At 41.5% G+C, this 25,167-nt stretch overlaps 1 protein-coding gene across 2 annotated transcripts in view; it reads left to right on the top strand.

Moving 5' to 3' along the window:
• The first annotated feature begins 817 nt into the window (after nt 1-817).
• Nucleotides 818-25,167, top strand: part of sema3g (semaphorin 3G) — a 72,481-nt gene continuing 48,131 nt past the window's right edge. For both annotated transcript variants that reach the window (XM_085442890.1, XM_085442891.1), the window contains exons 1-2: nt 818-1,164; nt 22,737-22,897. In XM_085442890.1, the coding sequence (XP_085299016.1) occupies nt 1,056-1,164; nt 22,737-22,897 (270 nt within the window). In that variant the 5' untranslated portion in view covers nt 818-1,055. The remainder of the gene's footprint in view (nt 1,165-22,736; nt 22,898-25,167) is intronic.

Below are 25,167 nucleotides of genomic sequence, written 5' to 3' on the forward strand. Positions count from 1 at the left end.
CAAGCATTTCCAAAAGACCCGGGGTTGCAGTAACACAGACACCTTGAATGGCTCTTTCTCACTCTGCCGTGACCTCTGTGTTCACTTGAAAGTTTGCTTGTGAATAGATGCACATAGGAGGAGGGGGTGTTTGAACTCCACAACTTAATTAAAATCATCACAATGGTGCTTAAGAGGTTAAAACAGAGAACTTGGTTAAAAGTGTTGTGGAGGAAAGAAATGTAGAAGGGGAGATCTTTTTGATTCATTCATAGTTCATAAATTTGTGGGTCTTTTGACATCTTCAGTCCCTTGAAAGAGGGACGTCTTCCTCCTTCTGTCCTGTGAAACCACAGCTCACACAACATACACAAAAATAGCTTTTGCTACTTTTAGAAATTGGGAGCTTTTTATTTTTGTGAAAGGAATGTTCTGGAGTTTATCAGGAGTTTGCCTTGAGCACATCAGCATACAGTCCAGCTTGTGAGTCCTTAGTTTTTGCTACATGCTGCAGTAACCTTTCTGTGTTTGTTATGTGCTGCAATTGAGAAATATTTACAGAATGTGGGTGGAATTAAAGTGGGGGTTAAGATTTTATTGTTGTCTCCAGAAGTTTTACTCAGCTGTGTGTTCAAGCTGTTAGAGTGCCATCACTAGCAGATGATGATAAATTTGTACTATAAGTCATCTTCCAGGTGCGTCTGTTTGGAGAGTGCTCTGTTATGCGTAAAGAAGGGGCAGGTCACTTCTCGCTACTACAGCTCTCCCTCTCTCCCTTCTGTTGAGGCGTGGTATTTCTCTCTCCGTGGCTGTAACAGACTTCTGCGGGGCAGCTGTTGGAAGTGAACTGCTGAAGCTGAGTCAGTAAATCTTCTCACCAGCCCAGGCTCAGTCACTAAGCTGGTGTGTCAGAGAGCCATTTACGTGCTGGGGGGGGAATTACACTTCCAAGTCAAATGCTGGCATCGTGAGAAGAAGGATCCGTCGGATTTTCCCCTTTTAAATTCTGTGGGAATATTGTGTTTGACAGCTCCTGTGTACAGCTTCAGCTTAAGGCTGGAGGACATCTCCTCGGGATGATGAAGATATTTTCACCTTGCTCTATCATGATTATTGTTGCGCTACTTGTCGCCACCGTCTCTGCCACCAAATTAAACGTGCCACGGCTGAGACTGTCCCACAAAGGTAATCTATCTATCTATCTATCTATGGGCAAAAGCTCTCCATCACTATTTTATGCGCTTGGTTTTTTCCTGTTGTTTGTTTTTTTCGGGAGAAAAGTCTTGGTTGTGAAATATTTATCTGATACTTGGAGACGCTCCAATAACCGCTTCTTGTATTTTGCGCATTTTCTCCTCAAACCACTTATCGTCTCCGTGGTGGTCTGAGCTGGAAGAGCTAAATTGCTTTTTTTTTTTTGGGCTACTGTTTCAGGGAGTTAATGCGCTTTAGGAGACGCACATGTATGCATTTGCTGGTTCGCAGGTTGAAACAGCTCGCAGTACAAGCCGGGTGCGCAGCAAGAGGAGAGAATTTGGCTGAGGCTCGTCTTTCTGCGGTCAGACACACCGCGGCGATCGTCTCACTATAAAAGTTTATTAGGGAGGGCAACTGCGACGGAATAGGTACCTAAAACGAGGATGTTTGATAATTAACATTTTTGCTGCTAAATTGTTATAAGCACTGGAGAATTTAGCAAGACTTGGTCTTTTTTGTTGTTTGTTTCGTTTTTACTGCAGTCGTCCTCACAGGTGGATTTTGTGCGTCATTGTGTGCAAGCTGTTTCGCTGCCGTAATCACAATTCTCCAACAAATGACTGTACTAATTGCTTGCTTGATGATAGATTTTTTACTTGTTTACCAAATATTTTTCCTTAGCATTGCCATATCTTTTGGCTTGTTCCCACACATGATCTCTTCCTTTCCTGGCTCTAATCTAAGCCCGGTTGTTGTCTATGACTCACCCAAGTTTAATGATAATGAGGCAGTAAAGTGTATGAGTGGTTAGGTGATGCTTGACTGGGTTTTTGCCAAACTATTGTCATTGTTTCGTTTCACTCAGGCTTGAATGATTCTGTAATCATCATCAGCGATAGATATCACACAGGATTTCCTTCTGTTCATTTTTTCAGGGGAAAAGTCACCAACTGAGCTTGCTTGTCTTCCTGTTGCCTGGACTGAAAATAAATACAAGTGGAAGAAAGAGAGCGAGAGAGGCTCATAGAAAATAGGGAGAGAAAATGGAAGTGGTTTTTAATATTGAGGTTAAAGGGCAACAAGAGGAGCAGAAGTTAATAAATGGCATGAAAATCTGAATTTGTTTAGCATTTTAGGAGAAGAGGCAGGGAGGAGATACTTCTGTTACGGCGCAAATAAAGTCAGGCCCCAGGCAAACACTAGAAATGGAAAAAGCTCACGATTGTGACTCACTGTATTTGCTCATGCAAAGCCTAGTTTGCAAATCCCATATTTTCACTTTGGTGGTGCAATAAGCAGATCCATATTGAGCCATTTTTCTTCATAGCTTGCCATCGAAAGACACTCACTTCTCATTTTATGAGCATCACATGGAGTGTGGAGAGGTCTCTGCTTACGAGATTAACATTATGGAGCTTCTTGCTTCCTTTCATCATGACCTCAGATTTGACCCATCACTTTACCCTATTTTACATAATTTCCCCATTGATTCAAGTCTCTCCCCTCCTCATCTGTTTTTTACAAGCAAATCTCTCATAACCTCTACATGTGTCTCATCATTTCACTCTTTAGTCTAATCTCTCCCCTGCCTCACATCTATCCGTCCCCTCTATATTGCTCTCTTGTGCTCTATCAGCTGCATATGCCATTGCAACCCCCAAAAGCCCAGAGGGTGTTTGTATTCCCAGGAGGATGTAGAGGTAATTTAGCAACAGGAAAAGCTGTCATTATCTCATTTCAATCACTTAGTTAGTAGAAGTTCAAGCAGGAAGAAGGCCATTTTTACCTCATAGGAACCATTAAAGTACTTGGATCCCTCTTGTCTTCTTAGTTTTTTTTCAAACACCATAGTTTGAAAAATGTATTCAAAGGTTTGTTGAATTTAACAATTCAGTTAAATTAATGATAAAACATCTTTTCTACATAACACATGGCTATAGCGTCAATAGCATTTTAATGACTGTTGCAAAGTGCACCCAGTTTCAAATGTTTTCATTAGCACATGCAAATCTTTCATTAATTTTCCTTTTTCATTTGAATGGCCTTGTGACTTGTTTCATTAGAAAAACTATATTTTAAGAATTTATTGTAGTTTATATTTTCTGAAAACGTGATTGTGCAAAAGTAAAAATGTGTGTGTTCATGTATCTGTGAGCTGACGCTGCAGCGTTGAGGTCTGTAATGTGTGATGTGTTGGCTGGGCTCCCTGCCCTCCCAGCAAAGCATCTATACAAATCTCCCATCAAGCTTCTTTCTCTTTCTGTCTGTGTATGTCTTTCATTTGTTCTCCTCTCCCTTCAGCTGGCCCGATTCTTTTATTCGTTCGAATTCTCTGGGTCTTGTGTGCTCACACACTATCCCACACTGACTTTAGACACACACACACCGTGTCTAACACAATATTCACTTTGTCTGGCGTAAGGCAGGGGGTGCACTTGAAAACACAAACGTTCACATCAGCGTCCCATTCTGATCAGATTGCATTAGCTCTCTGTGTGAAGGGTCCTGTTTGTTTTTGCTTACAGCCTGTGAATTAATGAGTTTGTTTTCCTAGTTGGCTTTGCCTGGATGCTTACATGCAGACTGGTGTTAGTTGTTCTTAGGTGGAGGAGTGTAATCTGTCATCAAGTCAGATGGAGATGGTCCGAACAGATGGAATGTAAACCGTCTCCCATCCTTTCATCTTTTGGGTCTTTTCCCTCTGGTCTGCATCAGTTTCTCCCACCCTCCTCATTTATTGTAGTCTTCCCTAATGCCTTTGTCACATTCAGCTGAAGTGCTCCCAGTCCTCTGACTGGATTGAAAGTCCAGCAAAGAAAAAAAGCTAAACAAAGGAATGAGACTGGAGGGTTTAGTACACAAGCCAATGAGCTTTTTTTTTTTTTTTTTTTTTTTTTTAAACTACAATGTATATATGTTTGCACTAGGCAGTCAAGAATATTTTAGAGGTTTTTTTGTGCTTTAGTAATAGCTGACATGTGTTTAAATCTAAAATGCCTGTGTAAAATGCTAACGTACAGTCAAGAGAGCCTTTAGCCTGCAGGCTCAATAGCAAATATTTAAAGTTTACCGTACATGAACAATAGTCCAGATAGCTTAATAAAACTGGAAAAAATGCAGGAATGGCAAGAAACAGACTTTAAATAGGGTTCTGATCCAAGTGAAAGTAGTGATCCTTTATTGATTTCAGCTGTACAATACACCTTAGTTAGAAAAAGATGCATCTAAAGAAGCATTTCAAAAGCTCTCTAAGCTTTTGGGTCAAAATCAAAGTGCTGCGTTGTTTTTTTAAGCCTTGTATGTGAGTTTTTGTCCAAGAATGATCCACTGGATCTTATTATGCATGTGTTTATGTGTTGCAATTACTTTTTTATAGTGGCAGCATTATACCAGTGATATTTAAATGGATCATATGAGGGTCCACAACTTCTACTTTCCATTCCAATCATGGAACATTTAAGTATGGAGGGTATGATTATTGTCCTTGTGCTAACAAAATGCTAAGAAACATCTAAGTGAGTATCAGGTATTGTAAACATGCATAGACGAGGTCATTTAGAGGTTTAAATTTAAAGATGAACTTTGAACTGCTGCTGTTTCACAGTTCACAGCTGTCCTGTGGTGCACCAACTGGAGCGCATCACCCCTTGTTTACCCACATCTGCAAACCTTTCAACACAGAAGGAGGCAAATCCTACATTTACTGAGATCTGCTGCTGCATATGGGATGATGTTCATGCAAAGTTTTATTTGGATTGGCACACAGATTAATGAGGAGATAGGGTACAAACAGACACATAAATACGCTACCGTACAGTCATTATAGTAAGGAAAAAAGAAGAACATGTGAAAATGACTCAGTTCTGTTGAATGTATTGCAGCCTCATAGATTGCAGTCTCTAACTTGTGAATGATGCAGTGCAGGACTGTTCTTTTCACTCTGATGTGTGTCTGCTTCTCTCTATCAGCCCATCAAAGCAGCTGCACCATCACTTGCTAGGCCAACAAACCATGTGCGTAATTTCCTCAGACACACAGCCTTCATAACTGCAGGATGTGGCAGACAGCAGAGTTTTAATTTAACAACTTGATAGAAGAAGCTGTAAAAGTCACCTATGTATAGAATTCTGAAACCAGGATTCAGGCAAGAGTTCGGTACACAGCAGGAAAATTCAAGGACTTTTCTTTGAGTTTCTCTTTTTGCCTTGTTACTTTGAAACAGTGGTGTTTAGTGTCTTAATGAAAAGTTGAAATGGACAAGCTCATGTGCTACTAATCACGAGTGCTGAAAGTCAAAGTCAGCCTCTGTTTCTGTTGTTGCTGAGATAAATTCAACCTGATTTCTTCAACATTGAGTGAGTTCACTGTACTCAATTGACTTCCAAAGTAACCAGAGCTCAATCCAGCTACATCTTTGGGATGTAGTGGCCAGTAAATCTGAAGCTACTGTGTGACGCTATCCTATAATTATTCAGTAAAGTCTCTCAGAAATGTTTCCAGCACTTTGTTAAATCTGTGCGAATGAAGAATTAACGCAGTTCTGAAGTCAACAGCAGGTACAACTGGGTATTGGCAAGGTGTACCTAATGAACTGCCCAGTTACTATAAGCAGTAAACTGTTCCTAACCCTGCAATTACCAAAAAAAGCACACAGCACATTAAACATCCTATCAAAACAGCATGTAACTGTTGTCCATGTTTGTTCAAATGGGTCAGAGTGGGCTGTTCATGTTATCCCACAGACAGCCTCCAGCAATCAAAAAGCAAATGTTGTTTTAAAACATTGTTTTGGTATATGTAACCGAAAGCTAAGCTTTCACATTTGTTAGTCGTGATATAAGCTTATCAACTAAAACAAGGTACTTACAGCTTAAATCATAAGAGTGATGTAGAAGTTGCCTCAAAGATTTACACGTCTGACACTGTGAAATTATTTGCAAATGTGATTGGTTGAAGGGTGTGGATTAACATTTAAGCACAAATGCATGTATGCAAAGCTGAGCTTTCAGAACATAGTGAACACATTGCCTGCACATGTCACTGTAGTTCAAAACTGTATGCATGTTTTGATAATATATAATTACTGTAAATCTAGTCATGGTGGAAATGTGTGTTTGTGTTTTAAACTCACAGGTGCTTTATATAAAATATAAAAGAGGCACAATAGTACTTTGTTCCATTCGGGAATATCAGCCATAATTGTTTTTGAGGCTACAGAGACATAATGAGACCTTTCCTGTCTGGTATGTAGACCTGCTGACAGAAGAAACACATTGCATGTTTCTAACACCACAGGCATGATATGAGGGGTGAAGAGTGTCTGCGAGATAAATACAAAGCACTAATGTGTGAGTGTGCGTGTTTTATGTGTGTATGAAGTGTGTAATGTGCACGCGTGCGTAGCCTTGTCCTTGCTAAATACATAGATGTACTGCTTTTAAAAGTAAACATCTGCATGTACTGAACTACTAGACTATGTGTGCGTGTGCAGAGTTAACTGTATGAGAGTGTCTCAATCAGAGAGCTAATGCATCTGATGTCCACATTTGTGTCTCTCAAAGTGTCACTTGTGTGGCCTCGTGTGACAAGCCTCAGACGGTGACCAGCCAAAATCACTGACAAGACACAGATGGAGAAATTAGTGACGAGGGAAATAAGAATTGACAGTAAATGTGTGAGACATGTGTTGATATCAACGCAGAGCCAGGTTTCAGAGCGCAGATGCGAGGATGGAAAAATAGTGTATGCGTGAGAGGAAAGGATCAAGAAAAAAATGGCACAGTATAAGACAAGAAAGATAAAGACACCAGGAGGAGGAGGCTATGTCTATGATGTGCATCTGTGTTGGTCCAACACATTCCTGACACTTAGTCAGAAACCCCTCCTCATCACATTTCCAATAAACTTAGAATCTTATAAATGCATCATCATTTCAGAAGTCCACCACAATTTTGCTGACAAAGAAGAATAAACAACCAACAAACATCCACATTAACAGGTATACAGAGTGACGAGGGACATAATCACGCAATTAAGCAATCTTGTTGCAGACTGATATGTTGGCAGGTTTACTGTAGGCACCAAAACGTCTTGGTAAAATTTTAGGGGAAAATGCTTTGGGTTAAAATATATCCCTTTATATCACTGACCAGACTTTAGTAGCACGTTTCTCCTATTTGCAATACGTGCTATACCTTTATCAACATAAGGGAGCATTTTTATTTCAGTGATTTCGTGCCAGACAGTGTAAGTGTTAATTTTGTCAATTTGTCATTTCACTGAATTTGCTTACAATTAGGAAAATATGAAGAATAGCTGATATGAAGTAAGACATCCTTATTCTGTCAAATGTTCAACCATCACTTTTCTGCGAGTCTCTGAAAGATGACAGCAATAATAAAGTTATTTTAGGTTTACATAGCTGTAGCATATTTTAAGATATACTCATGGCAGTTCTGTGGATAAGCACCTACTCATTATCCTTAGGAGATAAATATAACCCCCCAGCATAGCACTTAAAGTTCAAGGCTGTACTGATAAACCAGTGTTGGATTTAAATGGCTTAATGCTGGTGCAAAACATGTTCAGATAAACACTGCATTGATGCCCTAAAAGGTCAGTGCGCTCAGGCCTTACAAGGCTCGACTGTCTAAAGCTGAACTCTGAATTAACACATGCGCCCCCAGTAATCAGTGAGGTGAATGATGAACTGAAGAGGGGGAATGCTCATGAAAGCAAAGAAACATCAATGAAATTTTAAGATCAGAGACGGAAAAGGAGAGAGGTAATCAATGAAAGATTTGTGAATGTTGAGAGAAAACCAATGAGGGATTTTTGATAGAGAGACTGTAAAAGAAAGCGAAAAAAGGATGGTGAATTGGGGTGAGTTGGGGGGGCATTTTACAAGATGGAAATGCCAGAGGAGGGTAGATAAAAAGAGGTCATGGTAGTAGAGAGAGATAAATGGATGATAAAAGACGGAGAGGGGCTAGGAGAATGAAACGGAAAGGAAACGACAGGAGGTTGAAAGGGTTGAGAGAGAAAAATGAGAGCGGTGTAAGCATGACAGATAGAAGGATAAAGAGAAGACAGGAGCTAACCTGACGACTGAAAGACACTGGTCCCTTTGAGAAGCAAAGGTTGAGGGTTCAAGTCCCAACAATGTGGCTTTGACTATCTGTCATGTAGATTACTAAGTATGCCACTTACACACAGGAATTACAGGGTGTGTGTGTGTGCGCTGGTGAGTCTTGTGCATATAGTGGGAGTATCCTGTATCCCTGTCTTTTGTGAAGCCTTTCTGGCTGCCCACAATTGTTTGACTAACACGTTAAGAAGAGTTGTGTGTGTGTAAATGGCTGTATGTGTGAGTGTGCATGTGTGCTAAGAGGCTAGCCAAAACCAATCTCAGTGTCCTCAGTGCCGGGTTTATGTTGTCTTGAGCGAGGGGGACTCAAGTCCTGACAAACTATTTATCTAGTCTTTCCACACTCTGCCACACCCAAAAGACACACAGCCGCCCCCCTCCATGGTTTTCACAATAGGTCTTCTCTACTCTGAATCTAGTTTGGGTCTTGTTTCCTGATAACAATCAGACTTAGAAGTAAGGAGGGAGTTTTCTGAAAGCTTTTTAGGAAGTCTCTTACATTTTCACGCTTGTTTGCCAAATTAGCACTTAGCATCATTGACAGCTTCTTGAAGACAGCATCAGTGGAGCTGCAGATCATGTTATCTACACTAAAGTGAAAAGAAAAATGGTAAAACTATGACCAAAAAAGTGTCATAAAACATCCAAGTCCAGGCTCTCAAGGTAGGCTTGGAAAAGTAGTCAAAGGAAAGTTAGAAGACATTGAAAATACACTACACCCTTCTTGGTAAATGGTCTGTATTTGTATAGTGCTTTTCTAGTCCCTAAGGACCCCAAAGCGCTTTACACATCCAGTCATCCACACGCTGGTGATGGCAAGCTACATTGTAGCCACAGCCACCCTGGGGCGCACTGACAGAGGCGAGGCTGGGGGAGGCGAGGCTGCCGGACACTGGCACCACCGGGCCCTCTGCCCACCACCAGTAGGGGGTGAAGTGTCTTGCCCAAGGACACAACGACCGAGACTGTCCGAGCCGGGGCTCGAACCGGCAACCTTCCGATTACAAGGCAAACTCCCAACTCTTGAGCCATGATCTCTCTGTGAGCCACGATCGCTTCAGTATGTTGAGACTCTACAACCTTTCTAATGACCAACAGGGGGCAGCACGTCTGGTTGCAAGAAATAGACTGCGTAGAAACCTATGAGAAAATTACCCTACATCTTATGTGATTTATGACCTCGTTAAACATTTTCTTAACTATTTTATCATCAAAGGTGTTAGTTTTTTGTCTTTTTTAAGGCAACATGATGAAATTATGATGCCATTTAGGACCTTGTGATTGTCAAGTTGCTATTATATGAGGATGAGATTGATGTGGAGACTGATATTGGCACACACAGAGATGTGATGTGATTTGAACATAAAACTATGCTGGTAAAAGTCATTCCAGTTGGTTTGTTACCGTCACTTTAATAAAATGGTGATTTCACCAAGCCGCATGCATGAGCAAGCGAGACTCTTTTGGAACCTGTAACCTGAACTGAAATCAGTGAACAAGATGCTGTAATCACAAGAAGTCCATGGTCAGCCTAGGTAAAAAATAATAATAATTGTGTTATGGCCAACAAAGAAATATAGGTTTAAAATGAAAGTCCACATATTTTACACGATCGTCTGTACTGTTAGTCCACCCAAAGTTTTTAAAAGCTTTACATAAATCACACAGAAAACTTTGTACTCACTTGGACTAATGTTGAACTTGGCCTCCTCCAGCATGTCATCATCTGCCAAGAGCATGCAGGGCTGTGGTGCTGAAATGACAGATGCCTTGCCAGTGTTTTTCATACAAAGTCCTGCTGTTCCAGCTTGAGGAACAAACATCATTCAGCCACTCATTTTCTTGATCTGAGAAGATAAATGAATTTATCATTGCTTATGTATTCTTTCTCTGGAGACATAAAGGGAGTAGTAAGCATTTCAGATAGAAATGTGGTACAGCTGAGTCTTCCAGCAGAAATGAAGCAAACAAAAAAAGGACACAAAAACCCTTTAAGAGACAAAGAGGGTTCCTCTTGCCCACTCACGTCATTGTAGTGTGCTACCATTCAGTGTTTTGGCTCCAAGCCAAAGTGAAATGGCAGATAAACAGGTCAGAGCCCTCTCTAATGCTGGGCGAGGGGCATTACAAGCCACATGTAGGGAGATGCTTCACCCCTGCCACCGAAACAAACAAACTCAAGCTTGTAGCAGTCAATTAGTTCCACAAGAGCTGCTGACAAGAAGAACACAGCACAAAGGACTCCACTGTGGACTGATGGATCTATTAAACAGCGACTGCAAACATACAAACATGGCCGTTAACTTATACCAGAGGAAGGCTCTATGCGTGAATGCATCTTTGTGTTTGCTACTGTGACAGCCAAACGTGTATTGCAACCAGCTGTCCGATTTTAAGCGTTCTGTCTTTAATTGAATCCTGATTCGTTTTGCTACAACAGAACAAATCAATCAGTTTGTTGTTTTTGTTTTTTTTATTACATTTCAAAACTGAATTTGAAATATTTTGTATGTTTTAGAAATGATCTGCAGCGCAGCGACATCGTTCATCTTCATTAGCGCAGCAGCAGATTACAGCAGAGCTACTTCAGTAGTCCTAAAATCATTTAATCAGTGGATTTGATTTAGGAATGAGGAATTAAATGCATATTTGTCTTCATTTTGTTGCATTTAGATAAAGCGTGGGTGAGGCCAGCTGTAATCTGGTTGAATTGTTTTTGCAAAAACAAGTGACATCACAGAATTTCATACAGATTTGGAGGCATCGAGGGAGCAATGGCTGGGAGCAAAACTGTAAATTAAAAAGCTGAGTCTGAGGAGAAAATCTAGAAAGATGCAGCATTGTTTTTTTCTCTCTCACACAGTTAAGTGTGATGTAGGACTGATGAAGTGATATTAAATAAGAGCCTGACAGGAAAAGACAGAAGGATTTCTGAAACAATGGGAGAAAGAGCGAGATTAAGAGAGGTTAGAAGCAAGGATGATGAAAAGAATGGAGGAAAGCTGAGGCCAGGAGATATGGAGTTTATGAGGGATCAGTTTGGATGTAAGTGTGTGGTAAAATTGATTAATGGAGTTAGAGTGGATTAAAAACGGGAGTAGGAAGAAAAGATGAAAGAGGACAAAATAGAAAGCTGGATAAAAAGAAAGCATCTGGCTGTCAGAGAGGATGAAAGATAAGGAGAGAAAGAGAGGAGGTAGAGATGATGAAATAAGGGAAGAGGGGGGTGACCTGATGGGAATTGAGGGTGATGAGGTAACACCCTACGCTGTGTTTTGATTGGACCAAGAGGGAAGATCGAATAACAGGAATACTGACAAGCATCCTGAGACGACTTAGGGAGAAGATGCTTTGACTACTTGTGCGTGCGTACGTGTGTGTGCGTACGTGTGTGTGCGTGCGTGCGTGCATGTGTGTGTGTGCGTGCGTGCACGCGTGTGTCAGAATTTTGTGACAGAAGGAAGATTCAGGAAGTAAGAAAATAAAGAAACTGAAAATCCCACGTAAGATTGTGCTCCCTTTCTGAAATTCATCTCAGTTTTTATCACATGTCATAAAGGACTGGCTGCATTAAAATGTGAGCTGTGAGGGTAGAATGACATCTGCAGTGAGGAGCAGTAACAGGTTGGCAGGAAATCCCAGGATTTATTTTGTCATGAGTTATCTGCAGGATAAATCCTGGGGAAATGTAATGTGGGAATTAATAGCTGCAAATTAATACTTTCAAAATAATTGCGTAACAAAATTGATAGATAGCACATGGGTGATCTGTGCAAGCTGCATGAAAAAATTACATATTTAGTTAGATTTCTTCTCCAGTTTCAGCAAAATGAGTAGAACCCCCCCCCCCCCCAAAATAATTATCTTACAGGACACAATTTACATACATGAGTATAGAAAAGTGTTTTTTGTGTGAGAATGTGACAGAGGCTACAATCACAGCTGTTATTAAAAAAAATCTTAATATCAGATTGCAGTATTTGTGAACTGAAATTCAGTGCTATGCTCAGTTTTGTTCTTGAGGATACATTTTTTTTATAACTCATTTATAGAAAACAGATAATCTGTAGAATGGGAAGAGGTTGATTACCTCACTAAAAAAAGAATAACTTTCAGCAAAGGTCTGAAAGTTATTCTTTACTCTGAATAAAACTCACATTTAGTTTGGTTGTTAGCACAAACAGACTAACATGGATCCTTTCAAACAATGTGAAGATGAAGATTTGAAGCTTGTGTTTACCATTTTAATCTGTTTATTGTGTCAGTTTGCTAATAGGCTTTAGATAAATGGGTTATATTTTAGGAAGTGTTATAGACTGTATATAATAGATGGACATCACTGACCTACAAAAAGTGCGGCAAACGAAGAGACATATTCCTTCTAATGACCAGCAGAGAGTGACTCTTGGTTTTAGTCTTCTTTTTTCTGAATGCTTTGAGTAATTTTGCGGTTCAACTCGGTTCAGTTTTATTTATATAGTACCGAATCACAACAAAAGTTGCCTTAAGTTGCTTCATAAGTTTTTTGAGACAAATTTTTGAAAGAAATGTTCAGATTATCAATAAATGCGAGGCAATCTGAGCTGAAAGTGATAGAAAAGTGAAAGAAAAAGTGAGAGAAAAAGGAAAGGTGAAACTCTGTGGAACAGTATACCTAATTCAAGCATGCCATAATGTAAACAAATCAACCCAGAGAAAAGTAAAGTCTGTGATGAAGCGTCAAATGCAATAGGTAAGTAGTTAACAGTAAATGTAGCAGAATTACATTGTGCATTTTTTTTTCTTTGCATATGCTGTCAAGAAGGAAATAAAAAAAGCGAGGACATAAGTCAGGAAGAGGTCCATAATTCTGAGGAATTTTCCAGCTCTTGTAAAAATGAGGAGGAAAAATGTAAAGGATGAGAGGGAATCTGATATCCTTGAGAGGAGGATGAAGCCCAGGAGGAGTGGGTGAGGTGAGAGAAGGAGAAGCATTGTGAGATGACTTTTTGTGCACGCAGCGGATTCCAGAGATATTTGGCACTCTGCAATAATATACAGCCAAGATCTAATGATACCCTGGGAAGTCTGTCAGCAGTGTAATGAGCCTCTGTTTGTGGATGTGGGTGTGTGCGTTTTTTGGTATCAGAGCTCGTGAAAATAAAACATCAAAGAGCAATATTTAGAGAAAGCGTCTGACAGTAAGTTTTGTCATCTCAGATGTGCACAGATGTGGTTTGAACAAGGATAGTTTGACCTTATTGGTTCATTATGGCATGCATGTGTGCCCTACTAGCGCGTATTTTGTAGCTCAGGGGGTCTAATAGGCATCAGATGTGTTCTTTTCTCCTGCCGAGCCAACAATAACACTGACACTATCAGACATGTATGCATGTGCATACATATATATATATATATATATATATATATATATATTAGGGGTGCAACGATACACAAAATTCACGGTTCGGTTCGATACTTTGGTGTCACGGTTCGATATTTTTTCGATACAAAAAAAATGTTCATGCATTTTTTATTTGTCATTTATTAAAATTATAAATATATATTTTAACTCAAAAGTACAGTTTTTAAATTTAACCCTAACCCTTGTGCGTGTTTTTTATTTTGACAGCGAATGCGCACCTGCGGACCACTTATGTGCAGCCCTGGTTATTTAGCTCATCATATTGCAGCCACAGAAATTCTTTTGTCCATGAAACCTTAAAGCTGCACTTTCTTTTTGCCTTATAGTCTGATTTGTCATAACTTCTCCGTTTTGTGGTAAGCTTTTCTTTGGCTGTCACTTCTTCACCCCGACCTGTCTTATTTGGCTCAGCAGAACTGAAATGCTTTTACACATGCACTCACATAAGCTCAGCGATTCTCTGCGCGATCAACCTCTCACATGTTTAAGCTTGCTGCGGGAGATTTCACTTGTCATGTTTGCATAGTAAGCTAACGATTAATAAGACGAGGTCAGAGGAATTGGTGCACAAATTATCATCACTCACAGATCAGTACTGTCGCTCTCTATACACAGTTTGCACGATTGCAAAGTGAAAGCAAAAAAACAAGCGCAAATTCAAACGCGACTTCAATATGTCACATATTGACAGTGGCTCACCGATGCCAATGACATATTTACCCAGCTACATTTCTGAAAGAATGCAAATGCATTGACATATATTTTTCCTACAATAGCCCGACGGGCAGGGAAGAGATAGATTTTGGTAGCCCGACTGAAAAAAATCGCTAGCTCCGGGACGTCGGGCTAGCGATATTGCAAGCCCTGTATCTGATTGAGGAATCACTCATCTTTGGAAAAGAGAGTTTATTACAGAGAAATGGCTCTTTCCAAAATAAAAGCTATACTATCCGCTTCTTCTGGGCTATATTCTCAGCAGCATAAGGAGAATCATGTGCTAACAGCTGTCTAAATGACTCGGCTAAAGTTAGTAGCATGCTTGCTTGGTTTTTTTCTGCTTCCACTTGTCTTTGCACTAGGATGATGTCGGCGTAAATGTGCAGTCATATTCGTTGTGTTCCCACTAGTGCTTTCAGGTTAATCTCGTTGAAATGACCTTAACGCCACAACACGGCAAATCTCCGTTAACGAGCTACCGCCGATCGCCCCGTGCATGGGGCTAGACGGCCAACACGTTAACGAGCTAACTGCGCTAACACACTAGTTCCCACCCATGTAATTGAGCATTGCATGGCACATCCAACATACTGTTTTACTTTAGTCCATGACTCGCTTACCTTCAGGGTCATACGTCACATGAAAACCAAAATAATTCCAAAGGCCAGATCTGAATGAGGGTGGGGGAGGTCCATGTTGTAAGGAGAGCTTAACTTCTGTCTCGCTAGCTTGCCCTGCGCTCCTCCTTCTGACGATGCTGTCTGTGTTGAGCGCTCAGTGAATCTGCGTTCGACTACTCCGCCTAGGCTGCACTGTCGACCCTAGGCGGAGCAGTCGAACGCAGATTCACTGAGCGCTCAACACAGACAGCATCGTCAGAAGGAAAGTTGATAAAATAAATTACAAATTTTGTATTGTTCGATACATATGCGTACCGAACCGAAAGCACTGTATCGAACGGTTCAATATCGATACGAATATCGTTGCACCCCTAATATATATATATATATATATATATATATATATATATATATATATATATATATGAGTGCGAGAGGAACTGACCTGAAAAATAGGATCATGGCCAAGCTTGAAACCTGGATCCCCCGTAGCAGGTTACCAAGATTACGTGAAGTACCCTCAGAAGGTCTGCTAGATGATGTTAATGCAGCACTACGGGCAATACCTACAACCACGATTACCGACACTAACAAGCTGATCTACAATACGGCAGCAGTGATCAGTGAGATGCTTGGCTACAAGTTGAACAGCCACAAGGGGCAGTACCCTCCATGGAGAAGGAGGCTAGAGGGCAAGATCAAAGTAGCACGGAGGGAGGTTAGCCAACTAACGGAGTTGCAGAAAGGTGCGACAAATAAGGTGCCTAAGAAATACAGCAAGCTGTCCATACCTGAGGCCTTGGAAACTGCCAAGCAAAGACTCACAGCCTTGGCCAGCCGCTTGAGGAGGTACACCAGAGAGATCGAAGGCAGGAGAATAAACCAGCTGTTCTCCACAGAACCAGCAAAGGTGTACTCTCAGTGGCAAGGGAACAATAAGAGAACAGCACCACCAAGGCTGGAGACGGAGCAATACTGGAAGAGCATATGGGAGAAGGACGCAACCCATAACGGCAATGCTCAGTGGCTGGAGGATCTGAGGGCAGACCACAGCGACCTCCCTGAACAGGGTCCAGTAACCATCACAGTGGCAGATATCCAAGAAAGGGTCTCCAGTATGAAGAGTTGGACAGCACCAGGGCCCGACATGGTTCACGCCTACTGGCTGAAGAAGCTGACTGCACTCCACGAGCGTCTGGCAGCACAAATGAACCAACTGCTAGTTAACGAGAGACACCCGGAATGGCTAACTGAAGGCCGGACGGTCCTGATCCCCAAGGACCCCAAGAAGGGACCGGTCCCCTCCAACTACCGACCAATAACCTGCCTCAGTACTACATGGAAGCTCCTGTCAGGCATCATATCGGCTAAGTTGAACAGGCACATGGGTCAATACATGAGCGGGACACAGAAAGGAATTGGCAAGAATACCAGAGGCGCAAAACACCAGCTACTGGTAGACAGAACAATCAGCCGAGACTGCAAGACCAGACTGACCAACCTGTGCACTGCCTGGATTGATTACAAGAAGGCCTATGACTCAATGCCCCACAGCTGGATACTGGAATGCCTAGAATTGTACAAGATCAATGGGACCCTAAGAACCTTCATCAGGAACTCAATGGGGATGTGGCGTACAACACTAGAGGCCAACTCCAAGCCCATAGCACAAGTCACCATCAAGTGCGGGATCTACCAGGGAGATGCTCTGTCCCCACTGCTGTTCTGCATAGGCCTGAACCCCCTCAGTGAGATCATTAACAAGACTGGCTACGGATACCGACTACGGAACGGAGCAGTTGTCAGCCACCTCCTGTACATGGATGACATCAAGCTGTATGCCAAGAGTGAACGAGACATCGATTCACTGATCCACACTACCAGGCTATACAGCAATGACATTGGAATGTCGTTCGGACTGGAGAAGTGTAGTCGGATGGTATCAAAGAGAGGGAAGGTAGTCAGAACTGAGGGGATTGAACTACCAGAAGGCAACATTGCAGACATAGAGGACAGTTACAAGTACCTGGGGATCCCGCAGGCGAATGGGAACCATGAAGAGGCCGCTAGAAAAGCTGCAACCACCAAGTACCTGCAGAGGGTCAGGCAAGTCCTGAGGAGTCAGCTGAATGGTAAGAACAAGATCCGGGCCATCAACACGTACGCCCTGCCCGTGATCAGGTACCCTGCTGGGGTAATAGGCTGGCCAAAGGAGGAGATAGAAGCCACTGACATAAAGACAAGAAAGCTCCTTACCATGCATGGAGGGTTTCACCCCAAGTCCAGCACCCTGAGGCTGTACGCTAAGCGGAAGGAAGGGGGCCGGGGACTGGTGAGTGTCAGCACCACAGTCCAGGATGAGACAAGGAACATCCAAGAATACATTGGGAAGATGGCCCCAACTGACCGAGTGCTCAGTGAATACCTCAGGCAACAGAAACCCAAGAAAGAGGAGGGAGACAAGGAACCATCATGGAAGGACAGGCCCTTGCACGGTATGTACCACCGGCAGATAGAGGAGGTGGCTGATATCCAGAAATCCTACCAGTGGCTGGACAAAGCTGGACTGAAAGACAGCACAGAGGCACTAATCATGGCAGCACAAGAACAAGCTCTGAGCACAAGATCCATAGAGGCTGGGGTCTATCACACCAGGCAAGACCCCAGGTGCAGGCTGTGTAAAGATGCCCCAGAGACAATCCAGCACATAACAGCAGGGTGCAAGATGCTAGCAGGCAAGGCATACATGGAACGCCATAACCAAGTGGCCGGCATAGTGTACAGGAACATCTGTGCCGAGTATAACCTGGAAGTCCCGAGGTCAAAATGGGAGATGCCCCCAAGGGTGGTGGAGAATGACCGAGCTAAGATCCTGTGGGACTTCCAGATACAGACGGACAAAATGGTGGTGGCTAACCAACCGGACATAGTGGTGGTAGACAAACAGAAGAAGACGGCCGTAGTGATCGATGTAGCAGTTCCGAATGACAGCAATATCAGGAAGAAGGAACACGAGAAGCTGGAGAAATACCAAGGGCTCAGAGAAGAGCTCGAGAGGATGTGGAGGGTGAAGGTAACGGTGGTCCCCGTGGTAATCGGAGCACTAGGTGCGGTGACTCCCAAGCTAGGCGAGTGGCTCCAGCAGATCCCGGGAACAACATCGGAGATCTCTGTCCAGAAGAGCGCAGTCCTGGGAACAGCTAAGATACTGCGCAGGACCCTCAAGCTCCCAGGCCTCTGGTAGAGGACCCGAGCTTGAAGGATAAAACCGCCCGCATGGGCGTGCTGGGTGTTTTTTTTTATATATATATCGTAACATAGCTTGTACCTATACTTTGCTTGTGCCCAATTTGTATATTATATTTTCTTCACTTTGTTATCTAACCCACTTTTTCTTTTGTTTCCGATAGTCCATTAATAAAATTCTCAGTTCAAACCAGCTTCTTACATTTATTCTTCATCACTAAATGGAGCCATGAAAATGACAGCAGCAGACTGGCGGACAGTGCAGACAGAAGTGTGTGTTGCTGGCAATAAAACACTGACTCTTAGGTTTACCATTGAGATTTTGTGTTAATAATCCCTCCTAAATATTGCGACTTTGCATAGACACTCTTTAAATATGGTGTGTGTGATAATAAGTTGTACAGGTACTCATTGAAAAAAGGCATATTTGCTGCACATGAAAGCTTCTTTTCATTGTTATTCACTTGTTTGGCAATATTTTAAAATTTTAAGCAAACTTTGTGGCACCAGACATCAGTGACCCACACAGCAACATACAGTGCTGCACAGAAGTCTTAAGACACCGCTCAAGATCACAGCTCACTCATTTTCAGTCTCATCATTAACTTGCCTATTTTCAGAGAAACATTTCTGGTTTGTAAAGCCATTTAGCACTTACTTTTGAATCATTAAAGCATACAACCCATGGGATGTACCCTCCGTGTTGTGTGTTGTGTCTGCACATAAGAGACAAGTTAGCAAAGAACAAATTTTAAATTGTATCTTTAGACCCTTTGCTTTTACTAGCCTGCCACATCACTATCACAAATTCTGTTCCCTTTTCATCATTAAAATTAATGAAACATGACAAAGATAACAGAGTTGGACAGGCGTAAAACAGTATTTTTGCACCAACAAGCTGATTCCCAAAGATTTCATGGCTCTTTTGGCATATCTCAGTGTGGTTTCCTTAAACAAAGGGGACAAAAGAAGAAGTTCCAGACCTAAAAGTTCAAATATAGCAGAAGAGCAGTATGTGAAAGTGACATCTTAAGACTTTTGCACAATACTGCATGTACTCCTAATCCACAATTACCGAATTTTAGTGTCTTTTTTTAACCTTAAAAGAAAAATTGCTTAATAGTGTGTCATTAATCTCCCCAACTTTTTTAACTTCTTGGTTTCATTCATTTCATTTGATTGTCCAGGTCCAGTTACTTTTTGTGTTTCAGCCTTTCAACCTCAGTCTGACCGCAAAATCCGACCACTGCTCTGAGGGAGTCTGCAAGTTGGCAGCATTATTAGTGGTCTAGTCATAGTTCATCCATCCATTCTCCAGCGTGTATTGGACATGAAGTAGGATCCAATCTGGACACACAATTTTCACTTCTACATGTAATTTAGAGCCCCCAGATAGCCAAACGTGCATGCCTTTGGACATCAGAGAGACACCCACGCAGGTAATGCAAACTCCACACGGAGAGGCCATACTGCTTAACATGATGGAAAAAACAGTTGCAGATAAGTTTTCTCAGCAGAACATGTGATACCTCCTAGTTAAGAACCAAATTAAAATCTATTCAGGCAGTGGTGGTGCCCTCAATTTTACCTCACTTCTCCTCCTTTTCATGCTCTTTCCTTCACTGCACAGGCTCCTGGATCAAAGAGTAGTATGCAAAACAGGAGCAGTGAATGAGATTGCAAAGTCCACACGTCTGACGTGTAGATTTGACAAACACCAGGGCATGCCTTAGACCGATTGTGCAGAAGAGTGAAATGTAAACAAATCAATAATAAATTATTGCAAACACATCTTTGCAGCGGGTGAGACTGCGTGAGGGTTGACACAGTGAAACCAGATGCTCATTTGCGTGTCGCTTTGCTTTGGCACATCTGCTGTTTGTCAGTGCAGCACTGGCTGACTGCTTTTAGGGAAATAATGCACATTGAAGACAGATGTTTCACTATGGATGCTGTCATGAATTTGTGGATGTATATATAGACTGCACAAAAAGATGGATAAAAAGAAGAGAGACAAGGAATAAAGATCAAGTAGCAAAAGGGACAGGAAGACAGAAAGAAACAAGAGATGAAACTTAAGACTCTATTATTCAAAAATGACTTCAAGTAAGGACATTAAAGATGGATAGACAAGAGACTGAGTGTGGTGGAGACGCAGAAGAGGTGAGGTGAAGCTGGATAGAGAGCAGGGAAGAGAGAGGGGGAGAGGTTGGTGAGAGGTGAGACACTGGCGTGATTTCCACACTGAGGTGATGAGCTGCTAGAGTGATAACAAGCTACAGATGGAAGCTGTCAGCTCACCTTTCCTCTCTGTTTGGGTGTGCTTGCTGGTGTCTCTGTGTATGTGCGCTCTGGTATTTATGTCGCTGCATTTTTGCTTTGGTTTGAGGAAGATTTGTGTATACAATCGAGTAATTTATGAGAAACAACGGGAGGGAGAAAGGCTGCTTTCAGTCTGAGTGGGTTTGTGTGCATGTAGGTGGAAACAGAATGAATCCGATTGTGCTGTGGAAAACAAATGGCTCAGAACTGCACGCACTTCATATTGAGAAAGAAGAAAAAAGAAGAGTTTGGATTTAATGATGCAAAACATGTCGGACTTTTGAGAAAACACAAGACTGATAAATGCTATTCTCTGTCTATAAGAGATAGTAATGTTGTCAGCAGCCAGGCTATAAATTAATTCTGCCCCTGATTAGAAAATACACAATTTTATAACATAAAGCCTTACATAAATTCTTTAATTATAAAGTCCAGTTCAAGTGCAGCAGCCACGTGGCTCTGGGGTTATGCTTGTTAAGAAGCTTAACAGCTTCATCTCTGAGTTGAAGCTGTCCCTGGAAATGCTTGGTTTGTGAAAATAAGCAAAGCAACAGTGCGGAGGATCTCTGTGTGGCAGATGTAAAAGTTGCAGAGGGTGGAAGAGACTGCTGAGCTTCAGCTACTGTCGGTTATCTTTCCTTCTGTCTCTCCAGCATATTTTTTTCAGCCCTGCCAGTTTCAAGAAATCAATCAGTCGTACTGCTCTCTTTGTCTGTCTGCCTTCTAATTATTTTCAGACTCTTACCAGTTGCTGAACTCTTCAATGTCTGCATTCCTTCTCTTACCAATTATTTCTTTCTTTCTCTAACTTTGTCTAACTTCCTCTCTCCCTACCTTATATTGCTATTGCTTGGCAATTTTCTCATTAATCAGCCAAACTTTTGGCTGTTCAGCAAAGACACAGGATGAAATGAATGTCAATATCAGTGGAAACCTCTTTGGAAGGCCTTTATGAGAGTGTGAGCTAAAACAAATAAATGGTGGATAAGTGATGAAATAATACCTGAGAAAGTAAAGCATACTTGCAGCACTGCTGAAAAGTGTTCATGCTTATGTATGTGGAAAAATGCTGATTTCTTATAAAAACAGCTCCATTGTGTGTACATGGCCCCAGTGATGGACAAGGTATCACTGGTACATAGGACCCTCCTGCCTCACTCAGTCAGTACTCACGCTGAGTGGCGAGTGACTTGGGCTCCCCCTCTCACTCTCTGTGTTTGTGCATGCTAGTCAGTGTGTATTGTGCTGAGTGAAAATGAGGAGAGAAATAACCGATGTGACAGATGAGTGATGAGAGACAAACGAAAAGTCGATTCAGCCCGAGCTGACTCCTCCGCTGAGAGTCTGACATACCAGCGACGTGTTCACACACACACACACACACACACACACACACACACACACACACACACACACACACACACACACACACACACACACACACACACATTTCTCTCCTCATTTTCATACCTAGACAGAAAGAAAGTAAGGTGGCGGGCGATAAAGATGAACAGAAACAAAGAAAAAGTGGGAAAAAATAAGACGTGTTTGGGTGAGAGAGTAGAAGATGTCAAAGTTGTCAGAGACTTCCAGGCAGTTGGGTTTTGTGTTTGGTTTTTGTGGCGTATACGTGCATCAATATGCAGTGTATGTGTGTGTGAAGAGAAGACACCCTGTGTCTAGCTGAACTCGAGTTCACCTCAGTCTGCACCTAGCCTGCAGAGTTATTGCAAGAACCTCTTTGAAGCTGCTGCCAAATCGCTCCATATTCGTTACCATGGTACTTTTACTTTTAGTATCATGAATTTCTGCAGTACTGCATCATGTTAATATTTAACATTTCCTCTTATTGTTTTAGTGCTGTGTTTTAACTACAAGAACTACTTCAGTGAAGTAATTTGATTTCAGTGAAATGAATTGACACTAAAGTTTTGAATCCCATACAAAATACAGCAAATATAATGCAAAAAGTGCATTTTTTCAGAATGCACAATAGCAGGGCCGTGACAATAGCGCACCCAAAAATATTACAGCCTTTGTTCTATTTTTTAGTCTGCACTCCTCCATGTTTTCTGCTGTCACTAATGCCTTGCTCTCTTTGCAGACCTGCTGTCCACCAACAGGTCATCCATCTTCAGCGGTCATCATGGCCACCTCTCTGTTACCGCTGTCTTCCTGGATGAATACCGTGACCGTTTATTCCTGGGCGGGAAAGACGTCCTGTACTCTCTCACGCTGGGACCTGTTAGCAGTGAATCGAAAGAGGTAAAAATTATGTGTTTTATATATTTTTTCTGAGTATGCAGAGCTCTGCTTCGATGATTGATGCACAGTAAAAGTTTTTTTTACTGCACAGTCTACATTTGTCATTTTATTTTGATTTAGGTTGTGGACACTGTGCTTCAAGTGGTTTCACCCTGTAGAAAGATGATTTATGACTTGAAGAGACAGATGGAGGATTTAACATTTTATCAGAATTCCTTCCTTGTAGAACATCTGTTTAAGTGTTCTGTTACAAATCAGCTACAAATATGGCAACAGACATTTCATTTAATATTACTGGTATTGCATCAAACTGAAAAGTCTTCCTCCCATCACCCTCAACTCAGTGAGCCTGATTCCACTGGAGTTTTCTTCCTGTTAAAAGGGAGTTCTTTCTTCCCACTGTTGCTAAAGTGCTTATAGGGAGTCATAAGATTATTGGGGTTTTCGCTGTTTTCTTTACTTTTACATTACCTTTTGCACTTCTTGTGTTATATACAGGTATCCTCTAAACTACACTTCATTTCTACCCTTCCCAGTAAAGGAACACCTGTAAAAATGCAGCTACCCATAAATCAAACATCGTATTTCTGTCTGCTTTGCTTTTAATTTCAGCACCGGTTTGTCATTAAGGTTTGTTAAACACTGTAACAGCAAAGAGAATTGAAAGGTAAATTATAAACCAGGAACCTCACTGCAGATTTATCACAGACTGAGAGTCTGACCAAAACAAAAAGAAGAGATGTTCTATTGCCTTTATCATAATTAAAATTGAAAATTTATCTTTTTTTATATTAAAAGAAAGTATCTAATTCACAGTCTAGATTAAGTTGAGAACAATCACTGATTAGTTTAAGTCAAACAGACTGAATATGTTAAAAATTATTGAAAAAAAATGCATTTCATACTAGAGTGTAATCTAGGTTTTATTAGTATTTATGCTCTGGAACAGTAAATCCATATGGGGTTTTGCTGTGATTTGTTATTATACCTTTCAGCTGCATCCTATAAGGTTTCAGACAGTTTTTATTAGAAGAATTTGTCATCAGGGAAATGTGTGAGTTTAGGTTCAAACAGGATATAATTTCATCTAACTGTGTTACTTTGGAGCAAGAATGTACTGCAAATTTGCATCAATATTTAAATTTCCACTAGGATGTCCAGTTTACTCTGTGTTCCATTAAACTGGTTTCTAGTACATAGTGAACAAAAACAACCCTTTCAAACCAAAGTCCCCGGTGTGCTACAGCACTTAGCTAAGAACAGCGGTGCGTGTACATGGGTCAGAGAGACTGATGACATGAAGTGAATGGGTGAATGGGGAATTTAAGTACGCAGGAAGCCAGATGTCGCTCACCGTATCTACCTCTTAATTTTCCATCCCTCTCTCGCATTCTCTCACAGCTCTCTGTCTTGGCTCGTGATCACACACGGTGTTTGCCGACAAAGTGCGCTGTGAGCGGTGTGAGGTTTAACAACCATGTTTCTAAAGGAGCCGGCCATTGTGAGTTCAGTAAAAGAAATTTTTACAAGATTAAGGACATCTGCCAAATCATCCATAAACCAGCACTCGAAGAAAGAAATTTTGTTTAACTTCAACTTTAGTTTGTCCTCACATGAGGGAGCATCGCTAAGAGAAAGTATGCCTAACTCCAGAAGCACAGCATGTCCCACAGCTTATCCCTTTTTACAACATGATTTTACATCATGCTGTAAAATCACATCCTTCTTAGTTTAGCTAGTCAGTTTAATATGCACCCCTTTCTCATTTAACCTGCCAAATGTTTCCCTCAGCATGCATGAGTGTGCAAAGATCTTCCCAAATATGGTGAAAAAATCCAAAAGTTACAATTAAAAGTTTGGTCTGAATAGTGATCTTACAAATTTTACTTAAATGTGAGAAGAACTCAGTCAACTGCTCCAACAACGAGATTCAAGGAGAGCTATTAGCTGAAACTTGCCGTCTTTCAGCACAGTGTACAGTATTTTCTTAAATCTAAAGTATCCTGGACAAGTGGAGGACCAAAAAAGATCTACAGCAGATGAACGGTATGAAAGTCACGCCCTTAACAAAAAGGGAAAAAAATACCTCCAAGGACCTGAAACAGAATATGGGAGCTATGTCTGGCCCATCTGGTGGTCCATCTACTGTTTACTTAAGCTTCATCAGACATGGTCTCAGTGGAAGGGTGGCTGTCAAGAAGTCATTCTTAAGGAAGGGAAACTGGGAGAAAAGGCTGAGGTATGCCAAACTACACAACAGGCAGATTGAA

Source organism: Copadichromis virginalis, linkage group LG20 (genome assembly GCF_057382275.1).
Source record: "Copadichromis virginalis isolate Kocher_CV1m ecotype Utaka linkage group LG20, C_Virginalis_male_GT1.1, whole genome shotgun sequence".
NCBI lineage: Eukaryota > Metazoa > Chordata > Actinopteri > Cichliformes > Cichlidae > Copadichromis > Copadichromis virginalis.